Source organism: Miniopterus natalensis, chromosome 16, assembly GCF_054644295.1.
Source record: "Miniopterus natalensis isolate mMinNat1 chromosome 16, mMinNat1.hap1, whole genome shotgun sequence".
Taxonomy (NCBI): Eukaryota; Metazoa; Chordata; class Mammalia; order Chiroptera; family Miniopteridae; genus Miniopterus; species Miniopterus natalensis.
In genome coordinates this window covers 42,378,412-42,406,345 of record NC_142096.1, presented here as the reverse complement: position 1 = coordinate 42,406,345, position 27,934 = coordinate 42,378,412, and the positions used below count along the sequence as shown (strand labels likewise).

Here is a 27,934-nt window from a genome sequence, read left to right as displayed (position 1 = left end):
ACTTCAGTGTTCACCAGTTTTTCTCTCTTATATAAACAACCATTTCCTAAAAGCCTCTGGTTTTCCTGGGTTATTTTATTTATTTATTGTATATTTTTATTAATTTCAGAGGAAGGGAGAGAGAAACACCGATGACGAGAGAGTCATTGATCGGCTGCCTCCTGCACGCCCCCCACGGGGGATCGAGCCCGAAACCCGGGCCTGTGCCCTGACCAGGAATCGAACCTCGATCTCCTGGGTCAGAGGTTGATGCTCAACTGCTGAGCCACACCAGCCAGGCTGCATTAGTTGTTTTAAATGCAACCACTGGCAAATAAGATCTTGGAAATTACCATCAAGAGTAAAGGAAATGAAAAATCTGCATTAAAATCACGTGCTCGGTGCTCAAGATGAAGAGAGCGCAAATCCAGTGGTCCTGTAACACTTCACAGATCTCTGCCGCCAGTTCACGGTGGGTAAAGGCGAGGGGACGTCAGTGTTTAGTAAAGTTTATTATCGACAAGGTGCAAAAACCTGGATATGTGTGGAATGGCATTAAATAATGTTTATTTCTCATAGGCTTTTGCTGGAACTTACCACGTTTACAAAAGCAGAATTCAACCTTCTACCCTCTGCTGCTGGCCGAGCCGTCCGAGAAGTCGGAAATGCACATTCTTGGTGAGCAGACTCCGGGGGAACTTCCCAGGATGCCCCAAAATGCCGGCCACTGCTCAGGACCTTCCTAAGTGCTTGGGTCCCATGGACCAAGCCAGAGGCTTGGCCAAAGCAATCCCTCCTGGGGGCCCTTCAGGTGCGTCTGGCATGCGGCCCTGTCCTGGGGGCCTGGCACGCACCTCAGAGGCTGCTCAGAGGATGGAGTCCCGAAAACCAGAGCCCAGGGTCCAGCGGCCCCACACCCAGCGACAGCAGGTGTGCGTCCCATGCCCAGCAAACATGCCAAACCTTCCTGCTGGACTTACAGGGAACGAAACCGCAATAACCAAGGAAAAATGTGCAAAAGGTCTTTTTCGCAAATATTTAGTTATTTATAGTTAATAAGATCGTCTTGAGTTAAATAATAATACACCGTCTACACGTCCACGTACCATGTGCACGCAGGACGCCAGTGTGGTGGCACGTACATTAGTGTCTACTGAGGGGCACGTGGCAGCAACTTTACTGGGAAACTAGGCCACCAGGCTGACTTACAGGAAGCTTTGGTCTGTGGTAGAAAAAAGTCTCTAGGTTCCTTCATTATAAAAATTCTGCATTAGTTAAAAACAGAGTTTGCCTTAGCTGCCCCAACCCCTGTCCAGACAGCCGTCACAGTGGTGTTGTCCCGTCCCACCCCCGGCAGGCACAAAGCGCTCACGTTAAAATACCCCTGCTCGCAAGCTTCGCTGGAAACAGGACGTCCACGTAAGGCTCCCATAGGCCTGGGGCTGTGTTTATTGAGTGAATGGGTGAAGTGCAGGAACGGCAAACCAGAGAGCAACGTCAAGTCTGCAGGTCAGGTGTGACTTGGCTCCGGTGCTGGTCGTGGACTCTGGAACTTTCTAGACAACACACGGGGGAGTGTCTCAGCAGAGGTTACCACAGAGTTGATCCAGCTGCCTGCCCAAGAAGCACCCCAACTGGACACACTGTTGGTACAGTGTAATCAGGAAAGTCCGAGAGAGAAAGTGCATGATCCTTGGTCTCATAACAGGCGGAACAGGCACTTGCAGTGGACGCGCCTACTAGGCTGGCATCTCCCGCCTTCTCTGGAGTGCAAGGAAAGCAGGCGTAAGGCACGTGGCGCTTGCTCCCAGAGCACAGCTCCAATCAGCACACTGACCACGTTCACTCGACTTTCCAGATGGCGATCTTCCCCTCCTCCCTGCCGGACCCACTCAGCACGTATCTGTCCTCTGCAGAGCACAGGGTCTTCACGGTGTCCGCATGGGCCACCAGCTCCTTCTCCACCGTCCTCCTCTCAGCATCGATCACGTAGATCTTCCCTTTGGATTTCCCCTGAGACAGCCCTGTGCCGCCCACCCAGATCTGCCGGGGGAACAGGCATCAGTACACATGCATGCGTGTGCCGTGAGTGCTTTACTTGCTATGCCCGTGGAAGGTTCGCCCAGACCCATGTCCTTCCCACACAGGCCCTGCAGGGGCAGCTACCTTACCTGCCTCTTCACCCTGATCATGCAGTTGATCTCGGTGCAGTCGGGCAGGTGAATCCTCCCAGGGGGCTGGGCCAGGTCCTTCAGGCCCCAGATGCAAATGTTGCACCCTAAGCACGCCGCCCACAGCTGCTCCTGCTGAAACAGAAACCATGACGCAGGGGCTGGCAGCTACGTGCGCTGGCACCCTCGGGCTGCGTTGCACCAACAGATGCTGCCAGGTACCTCGGGGAGGAGCTGGAAAGCCACGAAGGAGGTGCTCTTCTCCTCGAAGTTCTCGTGGATCTTCAGTTCCTGACGGAGGCGGCCGTTCACCACCACGATACTGGTACCTGTCCCTGCAGAAGGAAAGCCGGGGTGAGAGGCAGAGCGAATCTCAAGCTTTGGGTTCAAACTACTAAGAAGGGACTGTGGGCCCCTGGTCCCTTCCACTGGCTTGGGCTGGGGAGCCTGTGCCCGGACCCTCACTGCGGTGTGGAGAAGGCACTCTCACCCTCGCACCACGGTGCTCACAGGGACATGCGTGAGCTGCAACCCACTTTCACTGTGAGGAGCCCGCTGGACTCTGGTGCCCACTTCCTAGGCTTCATCAGGAGAGGGCAAGAGGATGCAGAGGCGGCACCGCGGGGTTTGGGATTTCCCACCCCTTGAAGCTCCTGCTCCACACACACGCCTGTACTTAGGTGCTTCTTTCCTGTTTCTGTGATTCATTTGCACGTCATGAGGGCACAGGCCATCAGCACCAGGCCCAGGAGCAGGAGGGACCACTGTCTGCAGGGTCTGGGTGGTGGGAGTCCACAGGCCTAGACTTCTGTGCACGTTTATTGCATGTGCCCCACCCCTGCCCCCAGGTGTGAAGCCATGAGCCACCCAGCATGGCAGATCAGGGAGACAGTTGTGCCCTCGGGGAGCGCCATCTGGGGGCGTGGGAAGACCCTCACAGCACCAGCCTGAGGCAGAGGGCGTACCTGCATGGCCAGCTGCTCTGGCTTGCTGTCCCCGGAGAGTCAGCCTGACAGAGAAGTGACCCCTCTGTCCTCAGCCACCCTGAGGATGCGGCAGCTGTTTCCATTCACAGAAAGCGAGAGCCGCCACATCTCTCCTACTTCTCGGCACATGTAACGTGTTTCCTGAGGCCTAACAAGCAACAACCAGCCCCTACAGAGCCCTCTTCTCCAGGTAGGCCATCACCCACGCAGACTATTTAAGAAGGCCTGGCCTGGACGGAGGCCCTCAGTGGTCCCCTGATCCTCAGGGCCCCTCCTTTGCACCAAGCAGCGGATCAAACCACACCAGGCTCTTCCTAACTGTTCTCAGCTGTGCTAATGCTGCGGCCCGGTGGTAACCGATGCGGCTGGGCCAAGAGCTCGGGGAGGCCCTGCTGCAGGCGGGGAGGCGGGAGAAGGATCTGGGAAGCTATGTCCAAGATATGACCCCATGGGGGCGCTCCTCTGCTGCCCCAGTGCTCAATCCCCCTTTGACACCTTGTCCTGCCCTTATCCTTTTACCCAGCCAGCTTAGGGCCTGGGTGTAGTGCCACTTTCAGGGCTCCTGTCGCTAGCCCCTCACCAGCACAGAGGCCGATGTTTTCCCTGGCATCTCAGCCCTAAGCACTCATGTGGAAGGTGGTTTTCCATCTCACTTCCCAAACAACAACACAGACGCCAACAGCTGGACAACCATCCCGGGACAAAGTCTGGATTTGAACCTGGATGCACCTGAAGGTCACTACCTGAACCACAGGGCACCAGCCACCTCCCAGACACAGGTTTTCTGACTACAGGTACTAAAGCAAAAGTTTCAAAAATATGAGGTTTATCACACAATCACAGAAATCAAATCCCACGTTTAACACCACGGGGGCCAGAAAGAGGTAAGCGGAGTTAGTGTCCTGTTGTGAGCCGCTCACGGTACGTGAGGTGGTGTGACAGAGGCAGATAGAGCCAGTTAAGGTCACCCTGCAGTCCTTACAGCAGCCACTGAAAAAGCAGAGCTGAAAAGACAAAGACTAAATGAATATAAAGGATACTTAGTCCAAAAGGAGGCAGGAAGGGGACATAAAAGAACAGACAGGAAAAATGGAAAAGAAGGACCACGGCAGACTTCCCTCCAGTTACATCATTAGTAGCGTTAAAAGTGAACAGACCATTGGGCAAAAGATCCAAACAGACGGCCAATGAAGAGACACCGATGTCACTGCATCAGGGATGGTTCCTACAGAAACGGAACAAGCCTTGGGGAGGAAGGGGAACTGGACCCTGTAGGCTGCAGGTGGACACGTAAATGCTGCCACAGCTTTGGAAAGGAGTCTGACAGTCTCTCAAATGGGTGAACACAGTGACTAACCCGAATCCACGCCAGGAGAACAGATAGCAACGCGGTGCATTCGCAGTGAGGTACTCGGCTACTCACACTTGGATCGTCACAGGTGAGTCCTAACAACATCACGGTGCCAGTGTAGAGCAGATAAAAGGGACACGTGTATAGAAAGTTCAGGGATAGGTGAATCGGGTCCCAGACAGCAAGTCAGGACAAGCATCCCTGGGCATGGGCTGCTGCAAGGGGCACAAGAAGCTTCTAGCTGGGGTGGCAACTATATGTGACGGATGCTTTGTGCACTTTATCAGATGTTAACTGTACAGAGTGAGCGACCATCACCCGTGTTACCCAGCACACGCCGGGGAAGATGTCACGAGCAGACAGCTTCTGCACTCTGAGATGCTCAGAAATGCAGAACACGCCACAGGCACATCGGCCGCACCTCCCTGTCACAACCCTGGCAAAGGGACTGTCAGCTCCCCAGACTCCCATGCAGGTCTGTGCTGGGAGTGGAGGGTGCACACAGCTTGCCCTCCAGCTGCACACAGGGGACAGGGTCACAGAGGAGCAGAGATCATTCCTGGGAACACGTAGGCTGTGTCCACACTACAACAGGGGCAGAGGTAAGGAGGGGAGGGCCGAGAGGCGTCCCTTAGCTGTGGAGTAAACACAGCCTGGGGAAGCAGGGAGCACAGAGGAGGGACCAGAGCTCTGAAAGACAGTGGACTTTTAAAATGAAAGTTGGAAATGTGTAAAGCAAACAGGCCTTTAGCGCTCATTCTGCCTGGAGTAGGGGGTTGGCTCCCATCATGACAGCGGAGGACTTACAGCACCACAGGCAGCCACCATGCAGTCCGATGGATAAAAGGCCACCACTCGGCAGCTGGAACCTGCTGGTCACCCGCAGCGTGCTCACATTCCACACCAGGACCGTCCCGTCCACGCTGCACGAATACACCTGGCTAGAGGTATAAACACGTTTCATTTTGGCCTTGAAAAACACTGTACATTTTAACCAGAAAAGAACAAAGTTGCCATTAAAGCATCCACAACAGGGATAGAATGACACGCAAACACTATTCATACAGCAAGAAGCCACGGTTAAAACATAACCGATTCAGCAGGAAAAGCGGGCTTGTGAGCTGAACCGAAACAGGATCATGAACTAAAATGCGGCCCCTACAGCAGAGGCTGGAGAGCGCGTGCACTCCCCAAGCTCAAGTTCAGCACTTGGCCCAGGCCTTGATGATTGGCAGCTGCAGGGAGGGTGGACTCTGGCCAGTGCAGTGCATGGCACCTTATGTCCACCTGAACTGGGCCTGACTAAGGATACATAGCACCCCTGAAACTAAGGAACGAGTCCGCAGAAGAGATGTGCTTCTCTGTACCCAAGACCAGAAACGGACAAGAACATCACCTAACATCTCATCCCAGACCTGCTTCCCTCGCCATGTCTGGCCCCTGCAGATGATCGCCCACAGTGGTCCTGAGACCTCCTCCTGCGGAGCCCAGCGTACCTGGGTGCCTCCGGCCCGTCCTGCACCACCAAGCCCGTGATGCTGGCGCGGTGGTCGGTAAGCTGCTTGTTGCAGGACATGCTGTGGATGTTGATGATGTAGATGACAGAGTCCTCCGAGCCGACCCACAGTTGGCTGTGCTCCACCATCACCATGCAGTTCTGCGTGTCCCGGGAAAATTGGAACGGTTTTGTTATGCAGTGTGTTACCTTGTAAAATGTCACCAAATCCGTGAATATAGAGCCAGCGCTCCTGGGGAACATACAGTCAGGTTCCTGCGAGCTTCTGGTAACATTTTTTTCAACCCATCACACAGCATATTTTATATGAACCATTGATTTGTTAACGTCAAACCCACAGCTAACAGCACTGGAACGTGTGTCTGAGCAAAGTTGGCCTAACGGCCTTCTCGCTCGTAGGAACGCTAGACGTACTTCAGCTCTACAGTTGGGGACCATGTTCAACAGCAGAAATCACCCATAAAAAGCACAAAACTGCCCTGGCTAGTTTTGCTCAGTGGTTAGCATAATGCCAGAAAAAGGCCTTTCCTTTCCTTTGCTGTGGCCGTGCACAATCTATGCGAAGCACCTGGTAATTAAGCCCCGAGATTGCGGGCTCCTCTGATTCTAAGGGCTCCTCTGCTCAAACTGAGGATAAGCTCCTCTCAAGGCTACATTGTTGCATCCCCTCCTCCTGCTGATTCCCACCAAGGAGTCCTGAGTTAGTAGAAAGCCCCCCCACCCCCTTCAAACAGGCCTCCTTTGACCTCTTCACAACTTCTGCTCTGAGCATGTTTTACGGACCTGGGAAAAATGCAGATAAGACACCTCCCTAGGACACCTGCTGGACTGTCTCCTAGAAAGCAAACAAACTAACTTTTCAGTACAGCCCCTGGTATCTGCTCAACTTCAACACACAACCCAAAACCCTCCCTTCCTTGTCACCTAGCAACAGTACCTGTTTAAAAGCTGGCTGACCCTTTTGTTTCTTGACCTTGTACTGATTAGCACTGCACCAGCCCTTTCCCTTCTCTGGGAAAGTAAAATCTCTCCTTTTAGTCATGAAATCGTTCACAGCCTGCATCACCAGCCCAAAACCATAACAGTTAAAAGGGTGTTGGCTGGCGGACCAAAAGGTGGAGGCTTCAATTCCTGGTCAGGGCACATGCCCTGGTTGCAGGCTCGATCCCCAGTCGGGGGTGTGCAGGAGGCAGCCGACCAATGACTCTCATCATTGATGTTTCCCTTTCTCAGAAATCAATAAAGATATATTAAAAAAAAAAAATCTTTGAAATGCTTGTAACTAAGAATGAAAAAATTAAATTTAGAATCAGAAGAACTTCCTTAATTTCTCCTTGCTTCACTGTCTGGGCTACAGCATTATTATTAGACTTTTATAAACATTTCCATCTTCTGTATCTTGGATCCTGTTCCTTTTCATCAGGGGGGTGGTAGCAGCACCTTTTCTTTGGGTCTGAGAGGGGCCCACCTTAAGGCCCTGGTGTGTGTGGGTAGCTGTCTTGCTGTGTGGAATGTACGGAATGACTTTCAAAGGCCAGCTCGAGGCCCAGGCATCTGGAAAGCAGGAACTGGGTTCTCTATAGGTCTGCAGACTATGGGTCTGAAACCTGCCCTTGGATATCTGTGTGTGTGATGGGGGCAGGTGCAGGAATTAATTTTTTAAAAGTAATCAGTCTATAAGCTCAAAGAATTAAGGCTTCCTGTGAACTTGATTTAAATTATTCTTAGTTTTTATTCCCAAATATGTTAAAGCAACTCCAAGTGCCCACTTTAGGTGAGTGGAGGATACACACTGAGGCGTAGATTTCAGAGTGATTAAAGCCATTATCTGCTCATTTAAATGAGAACATTTAGGTAAAGGCTAGCACAAGCTTAGAGTTAATTTAAAAACTCAAGGTAGACACAACAGCCCCCTATTTCAGGTGGAGGGTGCTGTGGGGTGTCCCGGGGCCCTGTCTAGTGTGACCTGGAAGCTGACTGAACATGTCCCCACTTGACATGCCCATACTCACCAGCTTGGAGGACCCCACACGGACACAATGTTGGTGGATGCTCCAAGATGAAGCATCAAACACAATCACTTTGCCCCCGTGCAGGGCACACCACAGCTTAGGGTGGGCATCTCCAACTCTCTCCGCCGGGTCAAGATGTCCTGAAGAGAAAAACCACCCAAGAATGTGTCAAGGAAAACCCTTCGCTGCATCAACATGGGCACTGCCTGGGTACCTGGGAGGCGCCAGGTGCTGTGCTGGGGGCCCAGAATCCCCAGGCCCTCTTGGAACTTAGGAAGTGAGAGCCACACAGACAAGAGTCAGGAGCTTGTACAGCTGGGTGGCTCCACCGAGCCAGGATCCGGATGGTATCTGATACCTCATTAGACGACGGGTTTTGGAGGAAGGGAGGAGCTGTGGGCACCAGGGATGGGCCGGAAGGAGGGAGGTTAGCGCTGAGACACTGAGCAGTGCCTGGGCCCAGTGTGCGCCCAGTGGGACTGAGGTGTGGTCATTTTGTGACAAGACAACAGGACCAGATTAACTGCACAAGGAGAGGATGTGAGCGCCTGTGCTCCGTAAACTGCCACATGACTGAGGGACGTCTCTGGAGTGGGACCCACGTGAAGCATGCCCCTTCTCCATCCAGGCCCCTAGGCTCTGGCCTCCGCGAGGTGACATCACAGAGGGTCACAGGGCGCCTGCAATGGTTCCACCTCTAAGAGGAGGAGCCCACATGGCCCCATTCACCTGCATTGCTGCCTGGCTGACCTGAATGCAAGACTAGGTTGGCTGTCCTCACAGCAGCATGACAGGCAAGGACCACCACGTACCTGGCGTGTACAGCAGGACGTCGACGGCCTGCGGGAAGGTCTCTCCAGCCGAAGGGTTGATCTTGTGCTTCAGCGTCTCCGCTGTCATCTTGGGCACGACCGCGGGTGCTGAAACGCAAACACCAGGGGTGAGTTTACTAGACTGAATGAAGCCTCCGTGGTGCCGCAGCCACGCCTCTGCTTCTCTAAAATGCTGGTTTGGGGTGGAACTCAGTAATTTGTGAGATGAAGCTCTGAAAGCAGACCCTGGCACAAGGCCACGTGCAGCCCAGGGGCCTTTCTCCCGTTCAGAGAGCTCTGCAGTCCGATCCCACCGCGCTCGCCCTACACGGGGCCGGGAGCGCCCTACGCAGGGCCCGGAGACCAACATGCCTCCGTGCGGACACCCCGGCCATCCACGTGACCGCCCACGCCGCCCTGCTGTGCCGCGCTGAGCAGCACCCTCCCCCGACACACACCCGCCAGGTATGGCGTGAGAACTGGAGAAAATCTAATTTTCATTATTTCTATCATAAACTCCTAACATAAGCCCAGGACGGGCCCCCAGGCCTCATTAAGCTCCATACACAGAGAACGGGTCTTGATTTGTAAACAAGGGACGGGGGACAGGAGCCCAGACAGGTCGCCCTCTGCCACGTGGAAGGAGGGGAAGCTGTCACGTGGGGGGGACCGTGCAGTATTTAAGGAGCAGGAGGCTTTTCTACAGACTTGACAAAGGCTCGGCGTGAGTCTGGGCATCTCCCAGCCACAGTGTAGCGCTGTTGGTTTTGCTCCTAAGAAAAAACCTGCAGTCAACCTCTTATTCCAAGACCATTAACGAGAGTCCCCCCGAGCCGCCCAGCAGGTCTGGTAACCCGAGCATCTGACTGTCCAGGAAAGGGATTGTGGGACGCGGGAGAAGGGGCTTGTGGGACGCGGGAGAAGGGGCTTGTGGGAACACGGGAGAAGGGGATTGTGGGACGCGGGATAGGGGGATTGTGGGATGCGGGACAGGGGGATTGTGGGACGCAGGACGGGGGTTGTGGGACACGGGATAGGGGGATTCTGGGACGCAGGAGGAGGATTGTGGGACGCGGGACGGGGATAGTGGGACGCGGGACAGGGGGATTGTGGGACGCGGGACAGGGATTGTGGGACACGGGACAGGGATTGTGGGACACGGGATAGGGGGATTCCGGGACGCGGGACGGGGATTGTGGGACCCGGGACAGGGATTGTGGGACACGGGATAGGGGGATTCCGGGACGCGGGAGAAGGATTGTGGGACGCGGGACGGGGATTGTGGGACACGGGAGGAGGATTGTGGGACACGGGATAGGGGGATTCTGGGACACGGGAGAAGGATTGTGGGACGCGGGACGGGGATTATGGGACACGGGCAGGAAGTGAGCTCAGTGACAAATGGCAAAGATCAAATGAGCGGAGGTGAGTAAACCGAGGTTTTCCTCCGTTCCCCAGAATTCTCAAAACCAGTCCCGTCTGCATCCCCAAGAGAAATGCGCTCGCGCGCGCGCGCGCGCTCAGCACTGGTCACAGCAGCGGGAGTGCCGCCGGCCCGCGGCGCCTCCCCACGACGTGCTGTCCACACGGCGGGCGCCACTCAGCCTGGAAGGGCCTCGGCTGACTCGCCGCCCGCCTGCTCCTCGGGTGTCACCCAGACGGCGGAGGTGCCGCCACATGATGAATTTGGGATTAAGAAGTAAACAGTCGTCGAGATAAAAATCCCTTCACGTCTCTTACTTTCGTTCTTCATCTTATCGAAGTACGACAATTTGGAGGCGGCGTCAATGGCGCTGGGCGACTGCAGCGCGCCCACGACGGCGTCCATCAGCAAGACGTGGGTCAGCGCCTGCTGGACGTACTGCGGGTCCTGCGGGGACACAGGCACTGAGACCACGCGCGGCCCCGGCCTCCAAACAGACGGGCGGCTCGCGGGCCTCGCTGCCGTTCGCCGGGGCGGGAGCTGCCTCCTCGAACCTCCGGTGGTCGGGGGGCACCTCCGAACTCTGCCCTGTGGGTTCCCCGTCCCGGTCTTGGCCCGTGTTGTGCGTTTTCCCGTCTCACCTGCCATTTCGACAATGCATGGAACCCCCCACCTCCCGTCTCCGCGCTGCCTCTGCGACCCCGACGCGAAGCCACCCACGTGGCCAGAGGGAGTGAGGGCGCAGACGCCGGGCACAGGCGCTGCTCGCGTGCCGCCCGCGGCACCCACGCGGGCCTGAGGAGCCCGGCCCCCAGCCCTGCACTCCCTGGACGTCACCAGGCAGGGAACTGGGGACATGGAAGTTCCGCCCCAGGGCCCCGGACTGGGCCTTGCAGCTCAAGGCATCGTTGGCGCCCCCTGGCCAGACCTCGCCCAGCTTGACGCGCCCGAGGAGTCTAAGGGCTGTCCCCCCAGGGGCACGGGACAGCCAGACAGGCCCGGAGGAGTGGCGGTAGCCAGCAGACCTTGTGGTCGTCCGCCAGCTTCTTCCCGGCCCACATCTCCTTCACCATCAGGTGCCACAGGTTGCACTCTGTTTTCAGGTTGGCTTCAAAGACCTCCTTCTTGGATGCCGTCTTAATTTTTAAAGTGGGTACTCGGAGAAGCAGGAAAGCTACGGTGGTGCTCCTGACTTCCTGCGGAGGCAGAGAAGGGAGGACGCTGAGCACAGGATGCCCCCCAGACCCCGGGACCAGGGCAGCCAGGGGAGATGGGCAAGAAGGGGCGGCTGCATCCAAAGACCCGCTGTGCCCTGGCCCAGTGGCTCAGCTGGTTGGAGCACCGTCCGGTGCCCTGGAGGTTGTAGATTCGATCCCTGGTCAGGGCACAGGCAGGAGGTGGCCAGTCTATGCTTGTCTCTCACGTGGATGTTTCTTTCTCTCCTTACTCTCTCTAAAAAATCAATTGAAAAAACATCCTCAAGTGAGGATTTTTAAAAAATTTAAAGACCAAGGCTGCTGTCATCTGCACCCACTGTGGGGACCTGCTAGAGAAGGTGAAGGCTGCCCAGAGAACCCAGACAGGCCCCTGGGGGCTTGGCCCAGAGCTGGGCTGGTGGAGGTGGGAGGGGATCCCAGCAGGACAGAGAAGGCCCTGAAATGACCCTGGTCCCAGAAAGGAGTGGAGGGGCAGGGCGGTGGCAGAAGCCTCCACATGACCTGGGCTCAGACATGGACAAAGTCAAGTCAGGGTCAGGGTTGGAGCCTGAGGGAGGGCTCAGTGTCTTCCTGGTAGATCTCATCCACTTCCCCACACATGGCCATGCCCACAGCACTTAAAGGTGCTTCCTTCTGTCACCTCCTTAGGTATTTCTTTCTTTGGATTCTAGGGGCAAGTCTGGCAGACCCAGTGTGGGGAAAACTAAAGAAAAACACAAGATGGGTCCACAGGTCCAGCTGTCCTCGCCACCGTGCAGCCATTCACTGTCTTCCCTGCCTCTGAATAGTGTGAGAACAACACATCTGACTCGTGTAAATTTGGAAAATGAACATCAGGCACAAGCAGAGGCCCAGTTTCTCGGGTTTCCCCCACGGGCAGAATGACGGCTTTGAAACCTCACAGGCCTCAGGCTGCCGCAGGGCAGGAGGCAGGGCCTGGCTCCTCTCACCTCTATGTTCCGGAAGGTGGAGATCTCCACATAGCCTGGCCTTCCTTCCGTCAGGAGGAACAGCCGCTTCTGGGTCATGGCGATCTTGCCCACGCCGCGGCTTGTCTTCACCGAGCTAGACAGCTTGTAGACACACTCATTTTTGTCCAGGTGCTCCATCACTGACGCCGGCAGGCTGACCTCCTGGGCTTCGGCCTCTGTCTCCTTCCAGCAGGTGTAGAAATCTTTGAACGTCTCTGGGTCAATCAGTTTCTGCTGCCCTGAGTTGTATAAAGAAAAGAGGTTGCTTAGCCACCTACACAGGTGTGGGCCAATACTTTTGCTTTACCTAAAGTAGTGCATTACCCAAACAGGGCAGCAGGTGGCACCCATACTTGTTCACCTGGAGGGAAAACCCCTGGGAGGGAGTTCTCCCCTCCCTTCCCCTGCAGCCCTAAGTGCCCAGGGTGGGCACAGGATCTAAACCCAACCCATCCGCTCTCTCCAGCCCCTGACGCAGGGAAGGGGGTCGCTGGGTGACCTAGGCCAGGTAGTCACAGTAACTTAGGACATCGGGTGGGAACACTGCGACGAGGACACTATGGTATCAAAGATCTTTGTCACCATTAGAACTGGTGGCAGCCACCTTGGGGCCATGAGGGGAGCTAGTCCTTGGATGAAGCTAAGAATGAAGAGACCAGATCCTTGGAGACACTCCCATGCCACTGGATCAAGCTGTGCCCGAAGCCAACTATCTCAGTACTCCTTGGTTATGTGAGCAAGTTACTTTCATTATTTGTAACCAAGATCTTAATTAATGCGGTAAGCTTTACAAAGTCCAATACTCAGCCCAGTGTCACTATTGTTTAGCAGTGTGACTGCAGGCAGCTGGGAAGGGGCACACTTCCTTGTCTATAACATGGAAGCGGGACTACACCCCCCCCCGTACAACCCCACACAACCGCTAAGAAGCCTGGCCCATTCTAGTCCAGCCTAGACTAGACTAGACTGTGTCTGCTCCTGCCTTAGCTCTGTTCTGCCCCCGTGCCAGGCCCCACATCTGTCCCCGTCTGCCCTGTCACACAGCAGCCCCATCATTCCACACAGGAAGCAGCTCCTAAACGGCCTTGTCCCTGCTTCCAGCCTGCTTCACTCACCCCCAGAATGGCTTTTCTAAGATGCAAGTAAGGGCTCCACTCCCTTGTTCAAACACTTCAGGGCTCCTCGTCTGCACCAGGCCCCAAATTCCTCCATGACTGGGCCCACCTCTCCACACCCACGTTCCAGTCACACCAAGTATGTTGTATGCGCCTCTACACATGCTGGTCTGGAGTTTTTGGGCCAGGAAACTCCTAACTATCCTTCAAGGCCCAGATAAGACATCTCTGCAGCCTCCCCAGTGAACAGTCACCCTGAACCGCCTTACCAGGAGGCACTATTACCACGCTCATTCAAGAAGCAGGAAACAGGTATAGACAGGAAAGCCCTTCCTGGCAGGCAGTAAGTGTGGAGCTGGGCCAAGGCCAGGCAGGCAGCTCCACTGCTGGTGCTCTGCTCTGGAGGGCAGGAACTGAGTCCTCCTGTCCCTAGCCTGGCTGTGCGGCCATGACCTGCTTGGGTTCCGTAACAGTGTTGGGGTGACGGTTATCTGGGGAATTTGATATCACGGCCACAGCTGAGTTTAGCGCAACTCAGCAGTCACAGCAACCATCTGTGGGTGGCCAGTGAAAGGGAGGGCCCGACCACAGGTCAGGAGAGGAGGGTTAGGTAATAAGAATTGCTGATGCTGTTGGAATTAAGGCGGGGAAGTCAGACCCCAGGTGCAGGCGCCAGACTGCTTAGGAGAATCTCCACCAGGGGGCGCTCACCCACACTCACTGGTCTGCAGAGCCTGGATGTGACATAGTAATTTTTCTAATAAAATCTCCAGTGTCGTCTTATACACACCAGTTCATCCCAAGACGGTGACATTCAGCTTTGACTTAATAATACTTTCCTACCACATGGCCCTGAGGCCAAAATGTACATTTGGTGCCTCAGTACAGTGGCTCCCATGTCCCGAAGTCCAGTCTGTTCACTGACTTTGCAATGTTAGTGGAGCCACAGTGACAACGGGGCTGTGGACACATGACCAGTGTGGCTCAGTCTGCTGATATCCTCCCGACAGCCTCACCACGTCCCCACTGACATACATGGGACTGCTGGACAGGCCCTCGTGTCCAGCCATAAAACCACACTCCCCAGGCACCCTTGCAAGTGGGTTATGCCTTGGCCCATGAGAGGTGATGCCCAGCGGACAGACCCTCTTCCTGTCAGGAGAACAGGGACACCGGGGTCATCAGCCATCTGCGGCTGGAGCATCAAGCCTGTGCTGGAGGAGCAGAGCAGAGAGGAGACATGGTACACGGTGACGTCCTGGGACATGGGAACACACCCCTGGTGGCTTTACGCCACTGTATTTCAGGCTTTGCTGCTGAACCAGCGGGCACCTGTGTGCCCATGAAGGTGCCATAGAGGGAAGGGGCAGGGCCTGCTCTAAGAGGTGCCCTGGCTGGTGCTGTCCTCAGGTCTCTGTGGGTACCTGTCCTCCTCGGACACCACTCACTATCCCGTGCTGCCCTGCCCCACGGGCATTTCCTGGGCAGTGTTCGCCCACTCCCAGATCCCCAATGACACCAGCCCCCCTGTGCCTGTGTGGGCCAAGGCAGTGCCATTTCCTCTCAGCATTTCCAGGGCATGGCCCATGAGTGGCCAGGGAGTGCTTCTCCGGCCGCACTGTCATCAGACCAACCAGGATCAGTGAACAGAGGCAACAAATGGTCCCATCGCCTGGAGGAAGACAGCACTTTCGTGTACAGAACACTACACACTGGCCGGAAGGCACGGCCACCCCTCTCTCCCGTCCCTGGAAGTACCCAGGCCAGCGGCATGGCCCTCACACTGCAGGGCCCCTCCCATTAGCTGACCGCTCCTCCTATAACTGCGCCTCTTACCCACAGTCAAGGCCTCAAACAAGCGGCTGATAATGCTGGCGTCCTTCACGATGCCGGACTCCTGCACCCTCTGCACGAAGTCATCCAACGGCATGTGCCGGCTTGGCAGCTCGAAGTTTTTCACGTGGTCGTCGGCCTTGGGGTTCTCCCCGGGCTTGTCCAGGACCTGGCTGATGAGCCTGCGCAGCTCCGGCATGCGCTCGGCCTGGGCGCGCTCGGGGCCTGGCATGGACTGCACTGCGCTCCTCACCAGCTTGGCGGGAAAGATCCTGAGGTCCGTCTTGTACAGGCTCTGGAAGTCCAGCAGTGCGTCCAGTAGCTGGCCCTGCATCAGGTAGAAGAGTCCCCGCAGGTACAAGTACCTGGCCAGCAGCATGGAGTTGTCGGGAGCCAGGCAGCTCATGGCTTTGCTCAGCAGGACCACACAGTCCGAGTAATAGGTCTGCACACACTGGCTCACCAGGGGGAAGTGGATTTCCGGGATCTTGAACATGTACGTAGACCTGGGGCTCACATTCAGAACTAGAGTGAAGGAGAGAAGCAGACAGTTAGCACAGACCTGAAGACAAGCCCATGTTCCCCTCCCGCCACACTGTCCAGGAAATGTCAACCTCCTGCAACGCAAAGCAAGAACCTGTGGCCTCTTCTGGAAAGTTCCATAGAGCCTCAAGCTTCATTTTGCTTGCATGACACCCTGAGAATACCAAATAATTTTATTTGCTGAAACTATTAATGCTGAACTGACACCTGTCGGTGAGTCTTTATGGAAGATTAAGCTAATAACCTGAGCCCAGGTGTCCTTGCTGGGCAGGGCTCAGCCCCATACAATCACTGTTTTGCTTCCTTAACGGCAGCCCTGTGAGTCAGGTGGTGTTATTCCCATCTTATAGATGTGGAGACTGAGGCTTCCACCTGTCCCTTAGGTACACAGCTACTCAGTGCCAGGGCCAACCCTAAACCAGGGTGCTTCATACTGATTCCTTCAACAAATACCACCTAAGGGCCTCCCAGGTAGCCAGGGTGCCTCCTTTCCCAGGACAAGGCAAGCCCTGCAGGTAGGCCCTCACCCCAGGGAGCTGGGGTCTCAGCCACGAAGCCCAGAGGAGGGAGAGCCTGGGAGAAGCAGGGCATTCCAGGTGAGGGCCCAGAGGTTGCAGAATGTGCTCCCACACAGAAGCAAGCACGGTGAAGAGGTGAAAGGCGCCACTGGGTTTTCCAAAACAGGAAGTGTAGGCCCAGAGAGGTGAAGCAACCTTCCCAGGTTCACACCACCAGGAAGCAGCTGTGCAGGGGACTGGGACCCAGCAGTCGTCTTCCAGTTCCTTTCATTTAAAGGACTCTAGTGTCAGTGAGATGTATTCCTCACTCAGTCTCACCCTTCCTAAGTATCATGGGGAGGCACCAATTGGTACCTGGTGCCTTAGTCCAAGACAGTGGCCACCAGGGGGCCCACATGGCTCACAGTGCCCGATTCCATCTGCAGGACAGGGGCCCAGAGTATAAATCACCGATGTCACCAGTCGCATGGTTTGCTGCATGAAATAAGACACAGGCTTACACACGTTCAAAGGTGTTTCGTAGCAATTGATGAGCCCAGGAAAGTCCAAGCTGAGGTCAGAGCTGTGCACATGGGTTTGCTCCAGAGATGCAGCCACTACAACTCACAATGGGAAGATGGGAAGACGGGCTCTCACTGTCCCCATGCCTAGAACGTGCCTCCCCAGTGACCGCGTGGCTCTGCTGAAATGTCACTGCCACACACCATTGCCACACCCAAACTGCTTCCTTCATACCACGACGTTGCCTACCCCACATTAGGGTCTATGTGCACATGGTTGGCTTTCATCCCCCGAAGGTCTGCTCCACGAGGGCGGGGCACTGGGCTCTTTCCCACCCAGGACCAGAGAGGGCTGGGCACTTCCTGGGGGCCTAACACTCGTCAGGCCCATTAGACAGCGACATATGTAAATGTGTATTTTATATACATACCTACACGCACAGGCAAGTGCAGACATGAGCAGACACACACATATATGTGAAAAACAAGCACTGTGAGCAGTGAGGCTGGGTGACGGGAAATACAGACAGGGAACAGTTTCTATAATGAACATAGTTTGCAAAGTGAATATTCTGAAGCACCACCTGCTCTGCTGCAGCCACAGCCTGTGTCGTCGACCTTCCGGAGCGAGGAGTTCCTGGGTGGCAGCTCGGGGGCAGTGATGTCTTGCAGGTTCGGCATGCTGACCACCATACGCCGGTGAGCCACGCACTGTGGTGAAGGTTTGCGAGAGGCCATTTTCTCGATGGTTGGCCTTCTTGGGCTCAGAAACATCTCGTTTATTCTGGGGTAGAAAGTAGCAAAGTTTTACAGACACCAAAATGACTGGAAGAGGAGCCTCCACTACGCACGTCCCCCAGGGTTGTGGCCACCGTCCGGTCCTCGCACACGAGTGGAAAGCTCGGCGGAGCAGTCTGTCTAGTCTTCCCACGGGCAAGAGAGGCCAGAGGATGGACTGCACCCCTGGGAGAGGCTTCAGCACCTCACCCCCAGCGGGTGTATGCTGGAGGGTCTCAGGAAAAGCACCACAGAAATGTGGGGAGGGGGGAGAGAGAAAAAAGATGGGGAGTGAACGGCCTGAACACAGACCGAGGTGCAAACGCAGGGGGTGTGCCAGCGGGGGGTTCAGAGTGATCCCAAATGAATACTCAGAGAGAAGCCTGACTGTTACCCAGCTCATCACGAAGTGCTGAATGTGGGCCTTGCGATTGACTATATTGTTTATCTGTGCAAATAAAACTACACCATGTAAGGGTCTGGTCCCCAAAGAGTCGTCCACCCAAACATGCCGTCGCAAGCACCTGTCCTCCTCAGACTGCATGCTGAGCTCCATCTGAGCAAAGGCGTCCATCCTCCGGCTGAGCCGGGCTTTAAGGAAAGAATGAAACATGTAGGTGTCCAGGACCTGGAAGAGATGACAGGTGACTTACTGGGACACACCTGCATGGTCCTGTCTCCTCTATTCTGTCCCTTCCTCACCAGGCCCTCCCACACTGGCTCCTATGGACACACGTTTCCAGACTCTGCTTCCCTAACTTATTGCAACCTCCTAACACTCTCTTCGGCTCCTCACCAGGGATCAGAAAAAATGTGCCACTCTGTGCATTTGAAAAAAACACAAGAAAGTTCAAAAGTCCAGACTGCCAGCTCCCATGGCAGCACAGCCACAATCTCTGAGTCGGGCACAGATTCTGTGATGTCCTGGGGACCATGGCTCTCCCCGCACCCCGCACCTCACAGCAGCCACCCTGCCTGCCTTTCCTGCCTGCCTTTCATTGGCTCTGGGACACCTGCCCTGAGTTCCCGCTGCCCACACAAAGGTGAGTTTCCCTCAGCCAGGGCTGTTTCCACAGCAACACCTGTTCTCTGCTGCCCCAGGCATTTGGGTGGGTGGGCTGGAGAGGACAAGGCCACCGACAAAAAACTAAGGGCCACACAGGGGGACTGGGGCTCAGAGAGGAAGGAGCTGGAAAGTTCCACGTGCTGAATGCTCCTAGGAAGATGAAGAGAGGGCAGGGCCATACAGAAGGGTATGGCCTGGGTGCCACCTCCACAGCCGGAGGGATCAGTGACATCTGTGGAGCAAAAGGAAAGGCCAGATGAGGACACTAAGGGATGGTCATGGAGCTGGCCCACAAAGAAGGGGAACACACAGGGGCCTTAGCCTCCCCTAAAAGTGTGGAAACATGCCCTCGAGGATCAGAAGATTGGCATGCAGCTGAACCTCCAGAGAAACCCCTAAATGCTACTTTTCTAACAGACAAGAGTTGAGCAAGGCAGATGGTCATGAACAGGAAGAGAGATAGACAGAAGGGCTGCACCCTGACCTGGGATTCTTCTGGGGAAAGAAGACACTGGAAGCACAGGCCTGTGACCAGCCAACATGAAACTCGCCTGCAGTGAGGCACACAGCCGTGAGGGGGGGTGGGGACAAGGGACTGTTTGGGATGACAGGAAGGTCTCCATCCAGACTGAGGAGGTAGTTACTCAGGTGGGCATATGTCAAAATTCATCACACTCCACATTTAAAATGGGTACATTTTATTCTATGTAAATTATACTCTAAAAATAAGACTTGAAGGGATTCCAAGATGGTGGCGGACTGAGTGGAAGCTACACTGACACTCTCCCAGGTCCAAACTGGACTTACAACTAAAATAGAGAAAAACCATCCTGAATAGTCAACTACAACTAAAGATGAACTGGACAGCACCCTCATAATCAAGGAGGAAAAGAAGAGACCACACAGAGACTGGTAGGAAGTGTGGGGGCATGAGAGGGCTGGCTGGGATCCCACAGGCAGCAGCTAAAGGTCCAGAGGGAGATCTCAGCTGTGGGGGGTTCCCACTGAGAACTCTGGGGCCTAAACCCCTGGCGGGGCTTCCCAGTCCAGAACACCAGAACTGAGAAAGGTGCCCACATAACATCTGGCTGTGAAAAGCAGTCGGGTTTCTGTCTTCCAGAGAGAGATGGCTAGAAATGCAGGCACCCTCTTACAGGGCCAATGCACAAAGTCTCCTGTGCAGCCACCCACCTTGGGCTCTGACAGAGGGAGGGCAGAGTGGACTAGAGCTGTGTGAGGAGAATTCAGAGATGCTGGCTGGGGGAATAGAGCTCAGAGGGCAGCCATCTGGATCCCTGTGCTGAGTCATTCCCCCATAGGGCAGAGGACATCTTTCTCAGGCAGACATTTACCTTCCAAGTAGCTTTTGCCTGGGGGGGGGGGGGTAATTGCCCCACCCTGCTGGAAAACCTCATCCCACCCTGTGGAGTTTCTCAGCCTGAGGCTGTTAAGAGACTGATAACAGCCTCTGGGTGCTTTGAGTCTTTGCCTGATTTGCTTCTGGACCCAGGGCTTAGAAAAGCAGATTTTGGTGCACATCTTGGTCCTGTCCAAACACACCCAGCCCCAGCAGAGGGGACCTCAAGCAGTGGGTTGTTGATAGCTCCAAACAGGATACTCAAGGCCAGTCACAAACAGCGTCTGACACTGGCCTGCACCAGAGACCCTCCAAAAAGACTGAGAGTCCTAGCAGATCTAATTCATAGAAACAAATCCAAACAGGCAGCCAAAATGGGGAGACAAAAAAACAAGCCCCAAATGAAAGAACAAGAGAATTCTCCAGAAGAAGAGCTAAATTAAAAGGAGATAAGCAATCTATCAGATATGGAGTTAAGAATACTGCTCATAAGGATGCTCAACAACATGAGAAAAGAAATGAGAAAAGAAATGGAAACTATGAAGGAAATTAAGAATGACATAGCAGAAATAAAAAATACACTGGAAGGAATAAACAGCAGATTAGAGGAAGGTGAGGATTGGATCAGTGAATTAGAAGACAAGGTAGCAAAAAAATCACTCAATCAGAGATGCAAAAAGGAAAAACAATGAAAAAACAGGAGGCCAGTCTAAGGGAGATGTGGGACAACATGAAAGGTAACAATATTCACATCATAGGAGTGCCAGAAGAGGCCAAAAGTAAGCAAGAGTTAGAGAACCTGTTTGAAGAAATAATGGCAGAAAACTTCCCTAACCTGGTGAAGGAAAAAGTCACACAAGTTCAGGAGGCACAGAGAGTCCCAAGCAAGAAGAACCCAAAGAGGCTCATGCCCAGACACATCATAATTAAAGTGACAAAAATCCAAGACAAAGAGAGAATCTTAAAGGCAGCAAGAGAAAAGCAATCTGTTACCTACAAAGGAGCTCCCATAAGGCTGTCAGCTGACTTCTCACCAGAAACTCTACAAGCCAGAAAGGAATGGCATGAAGGATTCAAGGTAATGAAAAGCAAGAACCTGAAACCAAGAATATTCTATCCAGCAAGGCTATCATTCAAAATAGATGGTGAAATAAAGAGCTTTCTAGACAAAACAAGGCCAAAGGAGTTTATCACCACCGAACCAGCATTGCAAGAAATGTTAAAGGGACTACTGTAATAAGAAGTAGAAAGAGAGAGAAAGAAAAATATAGGCATAAAGAAATAAAATGGCAATAGATAAGTACCTATCAATAATAACCTCAAATATAAATGGATTAAATGCTCCAATCAAAGGACATAGGGTAACTGAATGGATAAGAAAACATGACCCAAATATATGCTGTATACAAGAGACCACCTCAGAACAAAAGGCTCACACAGGCTGGAAAAAAAAAACTTCTGGAGGACTTTAAAGGCGAGATCGACAGCAATACAGTCATAGTGGGGGACTTTTTTTTTTAATATATATCTTTATTGATTTCAGAGAGAGTAAAGGAGAGGCAGAGAGAGAGATAGAAACATCAATGATGAGAGAGTCATTGATCAAGCCCGCAACCCGGGCACATGCCCTGACTGGGAATCGAACCCCAATCTCCTGGATCCTAGGTCAACGCTCAACCACTGAGCCACACCCAGCCGGGCATAGTGGGGGACTTTAACACCCCGCTGACTTTACTAGATAGATTTTCCAGACAAAAAATCAACAACGAAACAGTGACTGTAAATGACACACTAGATCAGATGGATTTAACTGACATTTGCAGAACATTTCACCCCAAAGCTGCAGAATAGGCATGTCCTCAAGTGCACATGGGACATTCTCCAAGATAAACTACATGTTAGGACACAAAACAAGTCTCTACAAGTTCAAGAAGATTGAAATCATATCAAACATGTTCTTGGACATTTACACACATGGAATACTATGCAGCTGTAAAAAAGAAGGATCCCTTGCCCTTTGAGACAGCATGGTGGGACCTGGAGAGTATTATGCTAAGCAAAATAAGCCAGTCAGAGAAAGACAAGTGTCACATGATCTTACTCATATGTGGAATCTAATGAACAAAATAGATCCAGAGACAGAAGCATGGAATAGACTGACGAAGATCAGAGAGAAGGCAGAGGTGGGTGGGTGGGGAGAGATTAACCTAACAATTTATATGCATATATGCATAACCCATGGACACAGATAAGAGTGTGGTGAAGGCCTGGGGGAGGAGTCCAAGGGGGATGGGGGGAGGGGATCAATGGGGGAAAATTTATCTTTATTGTTGTATTTCTTTCAACAATAAAGATAAATTTTAAATAAAATTTAAAAAATAAAAATAAAAAAAGTCTCGGCCAGAGGATGGACAGGAAGTAAACTAAAATTAACTTCTGGGAAAGCTAACACACTTAATCAGATATTAACAGACGCTGAAAACACTTGAATGGAGAATGTTTCAACTGCAGAAAGTAGGGACAGGCCCCACATGAGCCCCTCTGACCTGCTTGTAGAAGTGCTGGTCCTCGGGGGCTCGCGTTTTGAGAAACTCCTCACTGTTAAACACTCTGTGCTCGTAATTCAGGTGGTTCTTCACCTCCCTGACAGACACAGACAAAACATGTCACAATGAGAAGCAGGGAAATGACACGTACACTTGGAAAAGCCCATCTTCAGGAGGATTATTCAAACACCAGAGTGACGCGGTTTGGGGTGCCTGGTGGTCGAGCTGTTTCACTACTTCTAGCACAGCTTTTCCCTCCTACCAGAACAGTCCAGAAGGGTCTGTCACTGTCACCTCAGGTCCCTGACTTCTCACAGAAATGAAGATGCAATGATCAATAATGGTTCATACAAACAAAAGTGAGTTCCAGCTGGTGAGCCAGTTGGCAAGCTCTCTGTTCTGAACCCCTTGGGGCAGAAGGACCTTCCAGCCACCCCCCTTCTAAGGGACTCGCCTCTTATAGACCGGGATGCGGAAGATACCTGAAGATGCTGACGAGCAGCTGCAGGGTGAGCTGCTGGATCTGGCCATTGAGCCTCTGCTGCCAGGCCCGCCTGCGGGCTCGTCCGTCGTGCAGGTCTGTGCTGGAGCCCAGGTGGGCCAGGTCTAGGTCGTGGTGCAGCTGGAGGCTCTGAACCCTGGAGGAAGCAGGTATGTGACACGTGTGCTCCTTCTGGGCCGAGAGAATGCTCCAGGTAGGCCTGGGGCTAAGAATGCCCGTCAATAATAGAGGTCGGGGGACGTCAAAAATATACCCTTGGAAGTGTTTATTCACCTCTGACATAAATAGCTAATTAGTGCAGAACTCACGGAGGCCTTGACTTTGAGCACACACATTTTTATCCAAGATGAGTCATTCTGTTCCCCACGTTCTGCCCAGCGAGGGCACACTCCTCCAGGAGAGCCAAAGGGTTCCAGCTCAGGCCCCTTGACTGCACGCCCTGCCTGGGCATGCTCAGAGGCACCAAACATCCAGGGATGGCCACATACTCATCCCAAGGACCTCAAGGTATCTCTTCTAAACCATGAGTTGGCCTCAGATAGGTCCCACTCCCGCCCCCCAATACTACGCACAGCTGCACTTTTAGGCTTGGGAGACCAAGGCATTCCCAGGTTTAAATCACAAAATAAACAGACCCACCAAGTCCATCCCACCAATATTTCTGAGCACGAACTTTCCAAACCAGGCACCATCTAGGTGTAGACGACAAGAACACAGCAAAACCAGCTCTGTGGGGCTCACATTCAAGTGGGAAGAAACAGGAAAAGAAATAAATGCTCTTGGGGACCTTGGACCCGGCAGGTGGAAGGCAGGGTGCACACAGCCACGAGCAGATGGGGGGAAGGGCACCCAACTGCCACAGGCCCCTCAGCAGGGTGGGTGGGCTTGTCGAGGGGTGGGGCAGAGGCCAGGTCCCAGTGGGGACATCAGACCAATGCGAACACAAGCCAATAGTCCTGGAAGTTTACTCTGACCCTCAGGGCAAAGTGGCTTTTCTGAGTCAGAAAGTGAACAGACGATTAGGAACATAGGTTTTTCAGACAAACATATCCCCAGGACAAGTGGCTGAGGCCCCTGAGCACAAGCCAGCCAGCGGCCACAGAGGAGAACAGGTGGACTCCATGCCCACAGCCCCCAGGAAGACACATGTGTGCTTGTGAACTGGCTGTGGGACCGGTGCATTCTTTAATATGGAAGGGACAATAACAGAGATGGGAATCCTATGTCTTCTGCAGAAACCATGAAGGTAGAAGGAAACACTGGCTGAATTATGTCCCCAAAATTCATGTTGGAGTCCTAACCCCTAGATGCTCAGATTGTAACTGTAACAGGAGAGAGGGCCTTTAAAGACATGATTAGGTAAAATGAGGTCATGGGGTGGGCCCTGATCCACTGAGACTCCATAAGAAGAGGAGATTAGCCCTGGCCGGTTTGGCTGAGTGGTTAGAGTGTCGGCCAGCAGACTGAAGGGTCCTGGGTTCGATTCTGGCCAAGGGCACGCACCTCAGTGTCAGGCTCGATCCTCAGCCTGGGTAGGGCCATGTGTGGGAGGCAGCCAATCGATGTGTCTCTCTCACATCTGTGTTTCTCTCTCTCCTTTCCACTCTCTCTGAAAAGCAATGGAAAAAGGTGTCCTCGGGTGAGGGTTAAAAAAAAAGAAAATAAGGTGATTAGGACACAGACAGGCACAGAGGGGTGACCTGTGAGGACACAGAGACAAGACAGCCGCCCACACGTCAAGGAGAGAGGCGTCAGGAGGAACCAGCCCTGCGCACACCTGGCTCTCAGCCTCCAGCCTCCAGGGCTCTCAGACAACACGCGTTGGTCCCGTGTTTCCTATAGCCCGAGCTGATGAACGCAGTCAGCAGTCAGACAGACGCCCCCGCTTCCTCCTGCTCCCCCAGGTTTCAGCTAGTCCCCCGTCTGATCTCCCGAAAGACAAAATAAAATAATGAAGTCACTGGTCCCACCGACTTCACCTTGACTGCATCACAGGCTCCTCCAGAAACAGCACTGCCTGGCCTCCTGCTGCCCCACGCGAACCCCGCCCCCACGCCCACGGGCCGGGAGGGCTCAAAGCAGGGTCTCTCCGACTACCATTGCATTCAATTCCAAAGTGGAAAAAGAGCCCCCCAGAACAACCCACCAGCCCACCCCATCCTCCAGCCCCCCCGGGATGCCAGGCGCCCAGGAAGCACCTCTATCCGACAGAACAGCAGTCACACCCCTTTCACCCTCCCTGGGAGCAGCATGGGCACGAGGGCCCCACCAAGCCTCTTTTCACTACGACAGCAGCTGAGGGACACACAAAGCCTAAGATGTTTATAATCTGGCCCTTTTTGGAAGAAGGTTGCTGATGCCTGATCTTGGCCAATGAAGTTTAGCAGGAGAGGTAAAAAACCATAGCAGCTATGAAACAAGGTATGAAAAAATAAGACATCGACAGAGGGTGGGGCAGTGACAAGAGAGCTTCTTGCGCAGGGATGGCAGGTCCTATCCATCGGAGTCCCCAGACTGACAATATCACAGGGCAGGGGCTGTGCACAGTGGGTGCTGGAAACATATCTAGGGATGAATGAATGGATGGATGGTGGATGAATGGATTGATGGACGGATGACAGTTGGATGGATGGATGGATGGATGGATGGATGGATGGATGGATGGATGGTGGCTGGGTGGCTGGGTGGGTGAAGAGATGGATGGGTGGGTGGAAGGCATGAGGGAACAGGAGATGGACAGGCGGGTAGGTGGAGGGAGGGATGGGCAGGTGAATGAGTGAGCGAACAAGAAAGGGAACTTCAAAGATCATAGGCACAGGATCGTGGGGCAAGAAGGGAGGCAGGTTTCCTGGGACTGTGACCAGCACCAGACTCTATAAGCCCATAACTGATACTTAGACAAGATCAGAATAAATACAATGACTTTTATTTTTTAAAACTCACACATAATTTCCAAACTATAAACACATAAAACATCTATCAATAATATAAGATTGGAAAAGATACTCAAAACTGGCCAGTGAGGACTTGAACAGAGGTGTTTTCCAACACACATTGTTTTCAACGTTACCTCTGGATGAATGCCTGTGCTGCCAAAAGAGGGACATCAGGGATGTCGGGGAAGTCCATGCTATCGTCACTGGAGTAGGTGACGCTCCCATTATCGATGTTGATCAGAATTAAACCGTCAGCTTCCTATAAAATAAGCATAAAGGCTGATGTGAGAATCTGAATACATCTTTGAAAACACACATACATTTGCACACACTGAGGAAGTCAGCATTATTAAATCACCCGACTTAATGTGGACACAGAGCCTTATATTATCTCTACCCAAAGTGCATTAAATACCATGAATTATATTAACAAGCTAAATTCCTGTGTCTTTGAGTCAAGATTCCAATACACATTATCAGGCTTTCATCTGCCCTAGTAAGCTGCAGGCTCTACTTCAGGGAGCCTGGAGAGAACATTCCAAAACTCTAGTGAGAGCAACACCAACATCAGTGCCTGACATGTCTATTCAGCTGCCCCTCCAGCTCTGCCCCTCCAAGAACCCGGCCTGGCAGGGCCCTGGGCTCAGTGACCACGTACACTTAGAATTTTTAAAATACGTATATGGCCTACTTGTGAAGTCTTATCTGTGACAAAATACACAGTGAGGCATGCACTAGAGTCAGGGGGTTCAACAGTCCCCGGAATGTGACGGGGAATCTCTGCAGGTCACCACCCCCAGTGTTCCTGCTGGGCCCCACCTCACATGAAATATGCAGACGACGCGTGCAGGCACCAAGCCAGCCTGTGGGCAGGGTGCTGCTGCGGGCCGAGAGCTGATACCTGCGGGTCCCAGCACCACTGACAAAAACAGCCAAACCCCAAGCATTCGGGCAAGTCCTGCTGCTTGTGCTGAAATCATCCAGAACAGGTAAAGGATTAAAAGGGAGTCCTTCATGACAACCAACCGCAACTGCTAGGTAAACATGATGAAATGATTCCCTTCTGAAGGGTCTGAAACAAGATGGTTTTCTTCCCCTCGATGACTAAAAAAGAAACCATTTTAAACTTCAGAACATGGCCTATTTTTTTCCTCATGTGCAAGGGGGGTGGGTGATGTTTTCCATTCCTCCCGTGAAGGTCTGAATGGCGTTTACTTAAAGTGTGTTTGTCCCCTGGTGAGTCACGCCTTGGCGAGCCCCCGGAGGCTGCCAGCACCATGCCTGCCACCTTCCAGGACGTGCTAGTGGGGCTGCGCCTGAGGACAGCCAGGGACCCGCGGCACCCATTCTGGTCTTCACTCTGTTGTGTGCACACTTAGAAGTCTCCAAAATGAAACGTTAAATGAAAACCTACCCTGTAGGAACTGCCAGCAGGCACATGACAAGGTAAGGTGCTCGGCAGGGCAGTCACAGGGAAACACACATTGAACATGGAAGCCACCATGAGATCCCACTCCCACCACCAGGAGGCTAGGCGCGAAAGGCCGGCAACAGCAGCGCTGACAAGGATGTGGGGAAGCTGGAAGGTGCGAGTGCCAGTGGGCGTGAAAATGGTGCAGCTGCTGTGCAATACAGTCCAGCCACGTCTCACAGGGTTAAACAGAGTCATCATGGGCCCAGCCATCCCATCCCGGGGAAATGAAAACTGTGTCCACACGGAGATTCACACACAAACATTCACAGCTGCATTATTCAAAACAGTCAAAAGGTACAAACAGCTCACATGTCCATCCAATGATGAAT

At 53.3% G+C, this 27,934-nt stretch overlaps 1 protein-coding gene across 1 annotated transcript in view; it reads right to left on the bottom strand.

Moving 5' to 3' along the window:
• Nucleotides 1-1,001: 1,001 nt before the first annotated feature.
• The window catches only part of DENND3 (DENN domain containing 3), a 39,055-nt gene continuing 12,122 nt past the window's right edge, over nucleotides 1,002-27,934 (bottom strand). The window contains exons 8-23 of the mRNA XM_016207790.2: nucleotides 26,266-26,390; nucleotides 23,176-23,331; nucleotides 22,694-22,790; nucleotides 18,249-18,352; nucleotides 17,532-17,731; nucleotides 15,390-15,911; nucleotides 12,418-12,677; nucleotides 11,276-11,446; nucleotides 10,568-10,697; nucleotides 8,828-8,935; nucleotides 8,016-8,155; nucleotides 5,984-6,144; nucleotides 5,295-5,428; nucleotides 2,373-2,485; nucleotides 2,151-2,285; nucleotides 1,002-2,022 (exon numbers count right to left, since the gene is read on the bottom strand). Of these exons, the coding sequence (XP_016063276.2) occupies nucleotides 1,822-2,022; nucleotides 2,151-2,285; nucleotides 2,373-2,485; nucleotides 5,295-5,428; nucleotides 5,984-6,144; nucleotides 8,016-8,155; nucleotides 8,828-8,935; nucleotides 10,568-10,697; nucleotides 11,276-11,446; nucleotides 12,418-12,677; nucleotides 15,390-15,911; nucleotides 17,532-17,731; nucleotides 18,249-18,352; nucleotides 22,694-22,790; nucleotides 23,176-23,331; nucleotides 26,266-26,390 (2,757 nt within the window). The 3' untranslated portion in view covers nucleotides 1,002-1,821. The remainder of the gene's footprint in view (nucleotides 2,023-2,150; nucleotides 2,286-2,372; nucleotides 2,486-5,294; nucleotides 5,429-5,983; nucleotides 6,145-8,015; nucleotides 8,156-8,827; nucleotides 8,936-10,567; nucleotides 10,698-11,275; nucleotides 11,447-12,417; nucleotides 12,678-15,389; nucleotides 15,912-17,531; nucleotides 17,732-18,248; nucleotides 18,353-22,693; nucleotides 22,791-23,175; nucleotides 23,332-26,265; nucleotides 26,391-27,934) is intronic.